This window comes from Barbus barbus, assembly GCF_936440315.1.
Source record: "Barbus barbus genome assembly, chromosome: 37".
Lineage (NCBI taxonomy): Eukaryota > Metazoa > Chordata > Actinopteri > Cypriniformes > Cyprinidae > Barbus > Barbus barbus.
The window spans coordinates 21,665,243-21,677,484 of NC_136715.1; the positions used below are offsets into that span (position 1 = coordinate 21,665,243).

A 12,242-nucleotide genomic window follows, 5' to 3' on the forward strand; every position below is an offset into this window, starting at 1 on the left:
ATTACGTGAGAGAGATCTGTGGGAAATCATTCAAATAAGACAAATTAGATATAAGAAAAAATTTGTACTTTTAAAGCAGTCATATTTTTATCATCATTTCTTTTTTCAAATCATAAACCTGCAAATTCCACCGTTGCTGTTTAACAGTCTATGAAATAGAGGATGTTTATAGACAAGCAAAGGACATTCCAGCAATGAAAACTACAGGACATCAACTCCACTAGAAAAGAAGTCAAGCCATTTTCATGCTGTTTAAGCTAAAAAAGATGAGCTTAAAAATAGTTACATTTTCAAGAAAATTAATCTGCATATTGAAAAGAAAAAAAAAAAATTGAACATGGACAAAAAAATTACATTAGCTTAAAATGATCAGTTCATGGGTGATTATAACAGACTGATTCATTATTCATGATTCACATTGTTTGTAAAATGTTGTGCATATTTTACATCCATCTGCACCCAGCAGTTTTTCTAATGTTATCAGTGTTTTTTTGTTAAATTGTTGCCTTTAGATCATTGTAGCCTGAAGCTGAAAGATATATATATAAAGCGGTGGGTTTGGCCACAGAGCTGTTTAAATGAAGAAACTCCAGGCCTCTGAGTCTCACCTCAGGGCTGATCTGAAATGTCAGGCGGAGAGTTATGAGCGCAGACTCATGTGATGCTTACGCACATGCGCGCACATACACATGCTCATGTGGGGCTAAAAATAGCTTGCGAATGGATGGATGGATGGATGGGAGGCTGCGCAGCCGAGCTAAAGATGAAAGACACGTGCCCCCCCCACCCCCCACCATATCACACCAGTGTCCGGCCGCTCACTCGCGTCAACAGTGCACATCCCAGAGAAAGGGGGCGGAGCCAATCTGTCCTACCAGATAATGGTTAAAACGCAGGGTTAAGTGTCCCGTCTCATCTGAACAGACACATACATGCAAACATAGCTGGATGTGTTTGACCTTGCAGTCTAAGCATCCACCCAAAGTCCCTCATCTGACCATGAAGTTAGTGCTTCTGTGATCTAGTGGATTTGAAATTAAAATTAGATGTGACACATTTTGTCTTTGGCAGCAAGGATTCGGGACACACACGACATCATAAATGTATGACATCTTTTAGAACATTTCCAAGTTATGAAAGTGTAAATTATGTCAATGTCTTTGACAACATTATCACATTTAATAATGCATAAAATATGACAGATTGGTCAGGTGTTGGATCAGTGCACCAGCAGATGGTCTAAAGCTCTCCAGTCACTGTAAATGAGAAATGTTGTCTCATAAACTGTGATATTATCACGTCATTGGACTCATGGTATCATGGCAACATACTGCGCCCCAGACTACTTCTCTATCTGCAGGCAGCACTGAGACACTGTCATGTTTTTCTGAAATCCACTTATACTGTTAGTCAGGTTGTGTCTTGAATCAAACATAATTACTCTCTCAAAATTATTGCATTATTTTTAATTATTTTCTAAACAAATTAACCTTGACCAGTTGAATACAATGATACACATGAATACATTAAGACTCGTTTAATTGTTTAAATAATTAATATAAAATTGCAGAAATTATTTGTGACCTGACCAAAGTATTTAAAGCGAGCATGGTACATTTAAAACATACATATTAAAAATAGATGTTAAATTTTGATGTTAAATCACTGTTTTTTTATGTAGATTTCTCCTACATTCTAGACAATATTTAATGCAATTACATTAGGAGTAACTGTAATTAAATTAAACAAAAATTTAGTTAAATTGAGTAATCCCTTACTTTACTTTCTCAAAGAACAATTTAATTACATTTCCCAATCCCACCCATCTCATTCTCACCGTTTCCTGTCCTTTCAAAAATCTCTTTACGAAAATTACAAATTACAGCTCAAAAATAAATAAACCTAACAACAATAGCAATGAGTTACAAATGCATAAATAAAGTTTTAATGTTTCAAAAACAAAACATTGAATACTAACATTTAAAATGATTTGGAAAAAATGTAAATATACTTTAAATATAAAATTAAAATCGCCAGTAGGTCACTGCATGAGTGAGTCATTGAGTCATTCATTCAACTGATTTGTTCAAATGACTGATTCATTAAGGAACAAAGCATTTGAATGTCTTAGTGAGTCATTGAATCTTTCATTCAACTCATTCACTCAAAAGGAATGATTCATTGGGTAAAAAAACACTGTCTTATGTTGCTCAGAGATGCAAAACAGTTCTGCTGTGGCTTTGTTTGGAACTACACTGTAAAAAATCCAAAGTTGAGAAAACATAAATGTTTAAGGCAACCAGCTTCAGGACATTTTTCAGTTTGTATTCAGTATATACATTTACATGTATTCATTTTCCAGATGCATTTATCCAAAGCGACTTACAATTGGGGAAGGCAAAGAAAATATGATTTTTGCATGAGACCCCCCGCCCTGTAATACCGGTTAGTGTGTATTTGTTCCATTAGTTGATGCTGCCGGGGGTCTTTTAGGAGTCAGTACCTAAACTCACTGGAAAAGTCCACCTGCTGGGCAACCTGAAGGACTAATTCAGCTGTTTGTACGTGCTCAGGGTCTTCCTAACAATAGATCATGGGAATGTGGCATCCTTGCCACTCATCACAGCTCATATGGAGTCCAGCGATCATGAGTGTGGTTACTGTTGAGGCTGAACAACAAAGCCTGACCTCTCATCCTCAGAACAAAAATAAGGATGTTCTTGCATTACAAATGCACTTTCAGATTTTTTGTTTTAACAGGTTATTGCACAATACTTGTAGCATCAGTCTCGGTGATTAGTCCAAGAGATCCTCTCAGTGATGGCCCACACCTTCTGTAAGTGCTGTTTTGGACCGCAAGACTGAGTTTGGCTTTGCAGCTCCAGACTCTCCCTCTCCCTTGAGAGAACCATCAGCGCTAAGACCTGAGCCAGGGCACAGTCTGATCTCTCCATCTTACTTTACTTATTTACTTTTGTCATTTAGCAGACGCTTTTGTCCAAAGCGACTTACAAATAAGAAAAAGTAACTAAAAATAAAAGTTACAACTCTATAAATACTATACTTGGCTCTCATAATGTCATCTGGCATTGCTAAGAGCCAATGGGTAAATTACTAATTAGTGTCCTAGATAAAGAAAATTATTTAAAAAAAATTTTTTTTATCTAGTTTAAAACTCATGTCATTCACTTGCAAAACATTTGCACTCACTTGTAAAACATTTGCTTTCCCCCAAGAAAACTTCCCCTAAGAAGCTTTGCATTCACTCACTCACAAAATATTTTTGTTTTCTTGCGAAACTATTGCGTTCCCCAAATAAACTTTGTATTGTTTCGCAAAACATTCATATTTACTTACAAGTTATTTTCATTGAGAAGCTTTGCATTAGCTCACAAACCTTTTATTGTTTTCTTGAAACAAAATTGTTCCCCAGAGGAACTTTGCATTCCCTTACAAAACATTTGCGTTTACTCGAAAAACATTTGCGTTCCCCTGAGAAACTTTGCGTTCACTCGCAAAATGTTTGCATTAACTTGCAAAAATGCGTTTCATTTAGAAGCTTTGCGTTAGCTCACAAAACTGTTTTGTTATTGAAAAAAAATTGCAAAGAAACTTTGCATTCCCTTAAAAAATATTAGCATTCTCTTGAAAAACATTTGCGTTTACTCACAAAACATTTGCGTTCCCAAGAAACATTGCATTTGCTTACAAAATGTGTTTGTTCTCTCTGAAGTCTATTGCATTCACTCGTAAAAAACATTCTCCTGAGAAACTTTGCATTCACTCACTTTCAAAACATTTTCATTCTCTTGCAAAACTATTGCTTTCCCCAAATAAACTTTGCATTCACTCGCAAAACATTCACATTTACTTGCAGAAATTTTTTACAAAACCGAATTACCAAAAATTGTTTTCTTTAAAAAACTTCGCATTCCCCCAAAAAAATTTGCTTACACTTGCAAAACATTTGCATTCACTCGTAAAACATTCACATTCACTGGCACAACGTTGCATTAACTTGCAAAAATTTGTTTCAATGAGAAGTTTCGCGTTCGTTCGAGAAACATTTGTGTTCCCCAGCATTTACTTGCAAAAATGTGTTTCATTAAGAAGCTCTGCGTTAGCTCACAAAACGTTTTTGTTTTATTGAAAAAAAATTGCTTTCCCCAGAGAAACTTTGCATTTTCATTCCCTTGAAAACCATTTGCATTCACTCGTAAAACATTTACGTTCCCCTGAAAAGCTTTGCGTTCACTCGCTCGCAAAACATTTTCGTTCTCATGCTAACTTTGTGTTCGCTTATAAAAGCACTGAAATATAAAACGCAAAAGTTTCTTGGGTGAACACAATACTTTTGTGAGGGAATGCATGATCATTTTTTTTTTTACCGTGTCCCTTTAGGAGCTCCATACAGGACAGTTGTATTACCCTGATGCTTGATTTATGCTCCCCAAAAAAATTGCAAACATGTTCATCGTAGAAGAGGTGTTATCGAAGTCATTTATGTATGAATGTTTTTTTTATATATATATATATATATATATATGAAACAGATCATGTCATAGACCCAATATGTTCCTCAGCAGAAACAAAACATTTCCATGTTGTAGTTGTCAGTCCGTTCCTGAACTGGTCTCAGCCAGTTGCAGTTGACCTTTTCTGTTGGCTGTTTCCTCCCCATCTATGACTTAGAGCTGCTCAACAGTCTGTCCCAGAAGGCTAGTGATTGCAGCGGAGATGACAGAGGTGTTTAAATGGGTTTGTGTCTATGTGTGTATATAGGTCTGTGGAGTATTGATTGCTCATGACTCATAACAATATGTCTGAAGCAGAGCAGAAGCCTAAATAAAAAGCATATACCATTTATCAACAGCCTCATAGCTCACAGCAGGTATGTTTTCAAAGGTTTTGTGGATTGTTACTTTCAGAGCCTGACTGTTACATTAGAATTAAATAAACAGCTTCAAATGTGGCTCAGCAAATCAAAATGTTGAGTTTTATTGTTACACAAATAGTGTAAGAGGAAAGTAACATTTACTGAAATTTAAATCTGAGCATCAAAATGGTCACATGGTGTGACTACCCAGGTTCATACTTCCTCGCAGATAAGATACAAATTTGTGATTTTAAGTTTCAGTTTACCAGGGATAAAATAGTTTTTGACTATTTTCAGTACAGTACAGCAGTACAGCAATGGTAATACCGTAGTACTTTTTTGATGTTTACATTATAGCAAGATTACTGTGTGATATACAGTATACTGGATATGTGTGCAAGGCTGCAAGCAGAGCCACACATATGCTTGATGCCTGGACGCCTCTCGGCCCTGTTTGAGTTAGCTAACGTGATAAATCTAAGTAACAGAGCATGCTGTGTGAGAGGATGAGCTGTGAGGAGAAAACCTTAGACGTCTCAACAGGGTTTCTTCAAACGTGCACCAACTGTGGTGAGCTGACTAAGAACAATAGCTTTTAGCTGGAATCTAAACTGGATAAAGAAGGCTTTCAGATAGTGTGAGATTAGATATGTCGTCATCCGTTTATGAAATTGATGTTCATAAAGGTGTAACCTAATTTCAGAGCACGCCTGCTGCAGAGAGTGGTAGTGTGAAGATGTAAATTGATACAGTCTTTCTATTGTCAATCTATATTGGCTACAAATAGGCTCTGGGATCAACTGTAGGTCATTGACGTTAAAGGGGCAATAGCATAATAAGAGATGCATCCCTTTGCAGTCAACCACATCAACTAAATACAGCTTAAAAGCCTCTATTGAACCTGAGTGCACCTTATACAGAGGATGACTAATGGCAGATACTTACTAGTCTTGTTCCTAGTTCAGTGTCTTGACTTATATTTTGTCGATGCATTAAACATACCTTGACTTTTTTTCTGAATTCAGAAATTTATTTAGCTATTTTTTTGGGTGGCATAAAGTCAACAATGTCTGTTTGGTATGGTATAACTACATTACATTACATTATTACATTAAAAAACAAATGTTTTAATCCTCATGTTGTGTTCCGGTCATTTTGACCCTGAGAGGGTTTTCTTTTTCCTGGAAATGTTAGCTAATGTTATCATATTGGACTACAACTATAGGCTCACACAGGGTATAACAACTGCACCAAATTATATTTGATCATTTGTGTACTTTTGTATTTTTCCACACCGAAAAATACAAAAATTATCAAATATAATGTAAATACATTTGTGGTACTCCTGGTCAAAAATGGACGGTGTATTGGATTTAATTTTTTTGTCAGCTTGTTTCCTATTAGCACAGGTTTTGTATTTCTTTTTGGAACGGATTGATCGTAAACCTCATTAATCTGAGTTTATGCACCTCATTTTTTGAGTAAATATTGCCAAAATTCATCAATTTATCTCGAGTTTGAGGTTAAATACATTTTGTCTAAAAAAAAAGAAAAATGGTGAAATTCATTACAAACTTCTTAATAAGAAATATTAACCTCTTTTTATGGTTAAATTTGTAAAATGTCAATGTTATTTCCCAAAACATGCCATGAAATTTATGGATTAGTGTATATCAAATCTGTAAAAAAAAAAAAAAAATAATACCATAATTTAAATGGTTTTGTTCATCCTTTCATATAACCAATCAAAAAGGACTTTATATCTATCATCTAATGAATAATGTGTATTTCTTGTGTCTCTGCAGGGCGAATATCGATGAAGTTGAGACTGATGTTGTGGAAATAGAAGCCAAGCTGGATAAGGTATGAATAAACTCTGTTTGAAATAACTTCATTTCATTTGATCAGTGTCTTCTTTGCCTTGTTTAATTGAGATGTTTGAGGCCTTCTTAATGCTCAGCTAACTAAGCACTAGCGCATTACTGCCTGGATAAAACAGCATAACAAATGCGCACTGAGCTAAATCCCAGCTCGTACTCCATACAGGATTAGGGGAATTCGAGAGAGAACCCCATTTAGCATTAGGATGCTGAACATTTGCATCAGGGAACTGCAGTCTTGCAGGTCTTTTCTGCTTCAGGGCGTTAGGAGAAGCTTCCAAATCTGCATACAAGGGCAATGTCTACTCATTACTGCAAGTTTATCACAATATTAAAACCCCCAAACTTTTAATAAGCATTAAATTAGTGTAAGATGCTCAAATAAAATCAAACCAGAGATGCGTGTGTGTACATACACCAACTTTTAAAGGTAGCACAAACTGAATGCAAGATCGTGCAGCCCTTTGACAGACAGATATTCAACAAATAAACAGGCTAAGTAAGCTTTCATTGGCTAAGCTAGCATATCGATATTCTTGAAATGTATTGTTGAAGGCCTTAAATTGATAACAAAAGGGCTGGTTTGATAGCTGAAATAAAGCTAATTCTTCTCAAAGCAGCTTTTAGCATGCTAGCATTCACTGAGAATAAAGCACAGCATGCTAGAGAGTCAAGTTTAATCTCTTCATCTGCTGCAAAAATTGTAAATAATAATAAAATAAAACAATATTTGGGTTCTTGAGCTGTAGAACTGCATTAAATATGAACATGTTAGTTAGAAATTTCTCCATTAGCCTCATACAAGCTGATTCAGAGCAAACTTACATGCTCACTGCCATATGTGGTATGCATGTCCATTCTCACATTAGCTCATTGTGTATTTTGTAATTGTCCATTTATGTAATTGGAAAAAAAGAGAATTCCGTCTAGCATTAGGATAGCATAGCATTAGCATTTAATGTGGAAGCAACACAGAGGAAGTTGACAGTCTCAGTGGTTTTGCTCGTTTAATCTTGGTATTTGTAGTAAAACTATACAAATGGTAATCAATATACATTCTTTTTAAGGCTACACTGTAATATTTAAAGGGATAGTTCACCCAAAAATGAAAATCATGTCGTTCCACCTTTCGTTGATCTTCAGAACACAAATTAAGATATTTTTGATGAAATTCGAGAGCTTTCTCCATAGACAGCAACGCAACTGAAATGTTCAAGATCCAGAAAGGTAGTAAGGACATTGTTAAAATAGTCCATGTGATATCAGTGGTTCAACTGTAATTTTATGAAGCTACTAGAATACTTTTTATATGCAAAGAAAACAAAAATAGTGACTTTATTCAGCTATTTTTTTCTCTTCTGTGTCAGATTAGGATGCGCTTTCACAAAAGTAAAAAATATTAAATGATATAATCAAAATATAATCCTATATAACCATATATTAAAGTGCCCCTATTATGCCTTTTCGAATATTACCTTTCATGCAGTGTGTCATGTAGCAGTATGTGAACATAAACTTTCTGCAAAGTTGTGAAGCCGAAAGTGCATGATAAATAAAGTTACTGTCTATCAAAAAAAAGAGTCGGCTCGCAATCACCTAAACGAGTCGTCAGGAATTCGAATCTTATTCTGTTACGGCTGTACGTCACGAAGTAACACATTTGCATAATGTCCACCCATGGGCTGTCATTCGCGCTGTACGCGGTAGACCAATCACAAAGGATTGCGCCATCTGACCAATCACAGCAGCGAGTGCGTCATAGCTGTTATAAATTCACTGCAAACGACGGCATGTTTGTCGTTAAATATAATTCTGTATATTCTATTCTGTGAATATGCTGTGTTCTGTCCATCAGCTGGTGAAGCTATGCAGCGGGATGATCGAAGCCGGTCGTGTGTACATCAGTGCCAATAAACTCTTTGTCAACGGCATTCGAGACCTGTCTCACCACTGCAAAAAGGAGGAGATGATCCCAGTAAGTATTTATTTCTAAATGACTCCGGTAATAGTCAGACCTTCAGGAGCTGTGTTGATTTTTTGATCATTTCATTTCAGGAATGTCTTGAAAAGTGTGGCGAGAGCCTTCAGGAAATCGTTAACTATCACATGGTAAGACACATTCCCCTCGGGTTTGCTCTGCATGGTCACATGTCCCATAACAAGACACACAAGCACAGGTTTCAGTCCGAGATCATAATGATTCATCATGTTAACCTGGCAGGGCCTGTAGTTCTCTCATGGGTGTTTTTATTAGGAAGCCGTATTACGTGTGCCATGGGGTGTAACTCAACCCAGAGAACATGGATCTTTTTACACGGGGCGTTTCACGTCATGTGCTTTTTTTTTCTTTCACAAAAGCCATTTGCAGTCATAAAAGGCATCTTAGTGCACAGGCTTGTGTCGAGTTTCAAATTGTTTGACCTTTCTGTCACTTTTATTGAGAAGTAAATATAATTAGGACAAGAAATGTTTAGGAACTAAAGGAGGAATTGGAAATGTTGCAAGCTGGATTCGAACTTGAGCACCACAGATCAATGTAAAATGGTTCGTACATGTGAAACCACTCATTTTAGTGGGTGACTAATCACATTTATTGGTTCATCTGAGACGGAGTATGTCATCGTGCAAGAGTTTTGGGGTGTTTTCCTGTTCTTGAGGATGGTGTAATTGAAAACAGAGACAGAGTGGCAATCAGTGTGCAGAGCTCGACATGTCTCCTGTTACCGCAGCCACCTTCACTTTTAAAGAAAGAGGAAATACCAGGGCTGTGGTTTAAAGGACTTTTTAATTCTCAGCCCAAAGACTACTGATCCCTTCCTGCTTGTAGCATCAGCAGCATTTGAACAGAAGCAGTTCGGCTTTGTTCTCTGGCTTTCTTGGTCATTCTCGCTGCTTTTATGGGTAATTAGACTCCGTTTATTCTTGTGATAAACTGTTTTTGTGAGACATGACTGCGGTGAACACTGAATTCCTGCACTTTACCAGAAAAACGTCAAGGTCACACCCTCAACTGAACTTGTTTACTAAAATTTGGCGAAAACTTCTCACTTCACACAACTCACATTACATAAAAAAGTCCCAAATACAATTATCTTTATAAATAAAATGTGTTTTTTTTTTTGTTGTTTTTTTAGGGGAACTAAGGGACCGTTTTAAAAACGATTATAGTCCTACAGAAAATATTATAATGCATTTACAATTTATTTTTATTTTGTCTCTTGTTGTTTTCACATTTTTAAATTGGATTGGATTCAATTTATTGTCATTGCACATGTAGGTACAAGGCAACGAAATGCAATAAAGAAGAGAATACAGCACAACATGAGGAAAGAGAGGAGAAAAAAATAGTCCTCACACTACGCTCCTGAACGAGAGTGCAGTGTGAGAACAGACAAAAACCTCAGCATAGAGCACAGTCAACACAGGAACATAACTTGCATAGAAAATCCAATTCAGACGAAACAGCCATCCGGCCTGCAGCCATTACAGCGCGAACACAGACCCGTTATCAACTGACGGGATGAAGCGACGAAGGCGTGGGATGGGGGTAGGGAGATGTATGAGTGTGTGTATGTGTAAGTTCGTGTGAGTTCGTATGCCTTGAAATCCGTTGCGCCAGTACTCCAAACCAGTTGTCTCAGTTCGCAGGTTGTGGTGCGACATAGCAATTGCCATGGAAACGACCTTGGCCAGAGCCCAAGCACCCGACAATAACAAGGTGTTTGATGGGGGAGGGAAGAAAGAGCGTCTCCCTGCAGTATTCACAGGAGAGTTGATACCAGAGCGGCCTTGTCAAGCCGTTCTGTTTTGGGAAGCCGGAAAGAGATAAGATTGTTTTGACTTTGGGCGAACAGCTGTCTTCCAGTTTCACAGCTATTCTCATTGTCCATTCTGATCTCCTTGTCCATCAATTTTCCTTTCCAAAGCCGAGAGCTTAGCCGTGATTGAATCCATATTGCGGTTAATCGTCTCTGTTTCAGAGGCGACCGCTCTGCCAACAGCCTCAATCATGACGGGCAGCCTTGAGAGGTTTTGGATAGCCAGTCCCGTCTCCTTAATTTTCCGATAGTTTAGGGCAACACCTAATCCAAACAGCAGAAACCCAGTTATCATGGTTCCGAATAAGAAGATGTCTTCAATGTCCTCCACGGAGAGAGCCGCCAGACACACGACCCGCCATCTCTCCCATGCGTCCATCGTGTAGCCAGCAGCAAACGTCCCAGCAGGACATTCCGGTTCTCCAGATCCCGATCTTCTAGTCGAGAAGATGGTGTCAATTGCGTTAAGAGACCAGTTGATCAGATCCATAATTTCGGTTTTGTAAATAGTGCAGCGAGAGTCTCTTAAGAAGGACAAGACAATACGAGAGAGCAAGCAGGGAAGTTCAGGATAGGGAGGGTAGAAAAATGCGACCACCTTCGAACAGAGCCAAACGAGAAGATGCACAAATTTGTAATATTTTACAGTTAAATATAGTAAGCATAATTGTACTGCTTGTTAAATGATGATTAAAAAAATAATTGTAAAATTAAAAATGTAAAAATCTTGAAAATTAATAATAATAATGCAAAATAAATTCTCTTGGTAGGTAAGAAGCATTTATGGTAGGTAATAAGTGCCAGGTGAAGTTAAATTTGGAGACTGCTTGTACAGTATGTTGTTTGTATATGGCATGGTGCTTACTGCTTGACAGCCTTCTATATTTATATTATTTATATATAATATACTATTATAGCATAATATATACTATATATCATTCATATTTTGAATTAGGTTTTATTTTTATAATTTTTTCAAATTTTTATATTTTCACATTTTACTGTTTTAATAATTGTGTTATATGCTTTTTTAATTTTTATTAGTTTCAAATCTAAAAAATCTATTTGGCTTTCATTTTTTCATTGGCTTAAACTTATTTTATTTTGGTTAGTTGCCAAGGGAACTAAATTGTTAATTTACATTTTTCATCTAATCTTTTATTTTATATTTTAGCTTTAACAAATTATTATTTTTTTTTTAATACTTATAATTTTAGTTACAATAACAATACTGCTTCTTGATTCTTACACATAGCTGTCTGTCTATGGGAGGAAGGACAGATGAAGCCTGTGTGCTGAAAGAACATTTAACTCCTCTTGTTCCTGCTCTCTCGTGTTTTTCTCGGGTCAAAGCTGTTAATCTGCCACTCTATAAAGATGAAGCCTGGCCATTTTACTCTGGATCTAATCTGCCTGCCTCATAAATCCAGGACGCCCATCGCTGCAAAGTCCCTGGATGCTGTGAATCACTGCCTCTAGATGGTGGAGGGCAGATAGTATTATTTTTATTATTATTATTATTATTTAAATCAGGATTCATTGACGCATTGTGAGTTTTAAGTTTATTTTTGCCGTTTTTAGCCTTTATTATAACAGGACAGTTAGTTGAAGTGAGAGAGAGATGGGGATTGAGAAAGGTCCACGAGCCAGGACTCGAACTTGGGATGT

General features: G+C 36.7%; 1 protein-coding gene across 1 annotated transcript in view; it reads left to right on the plus strand.

Annotated features, from left to right (window-relative positions):
- The window catches only part of LOC306856768 (arf-GAP with coiled-coil, ANK repeat and PH domain-containing protein 3-like), a 73,445-nt gene that overhangs the window by 23,581 nt on the left and 37,622 nt on the right, over positions 1-12,242 (plus strand). Inside the window, exons 2-4 of the mRNA XM_079396211.1 lie at positions 6,682-6,739; positions 8,612-8,731; positions 8,812-8,865. Coding sequence (XP_079252337.1) covers positions 6,682-6,739; positions 8,612-8,731; positions 8,812-8,865 — 232 coding nt within the window. The remainder of the gene's footprint in view (positions 1-6,681; positions 6,740-8,611; positions 8,732-8,811; positions 8,866-12,242) is intronic.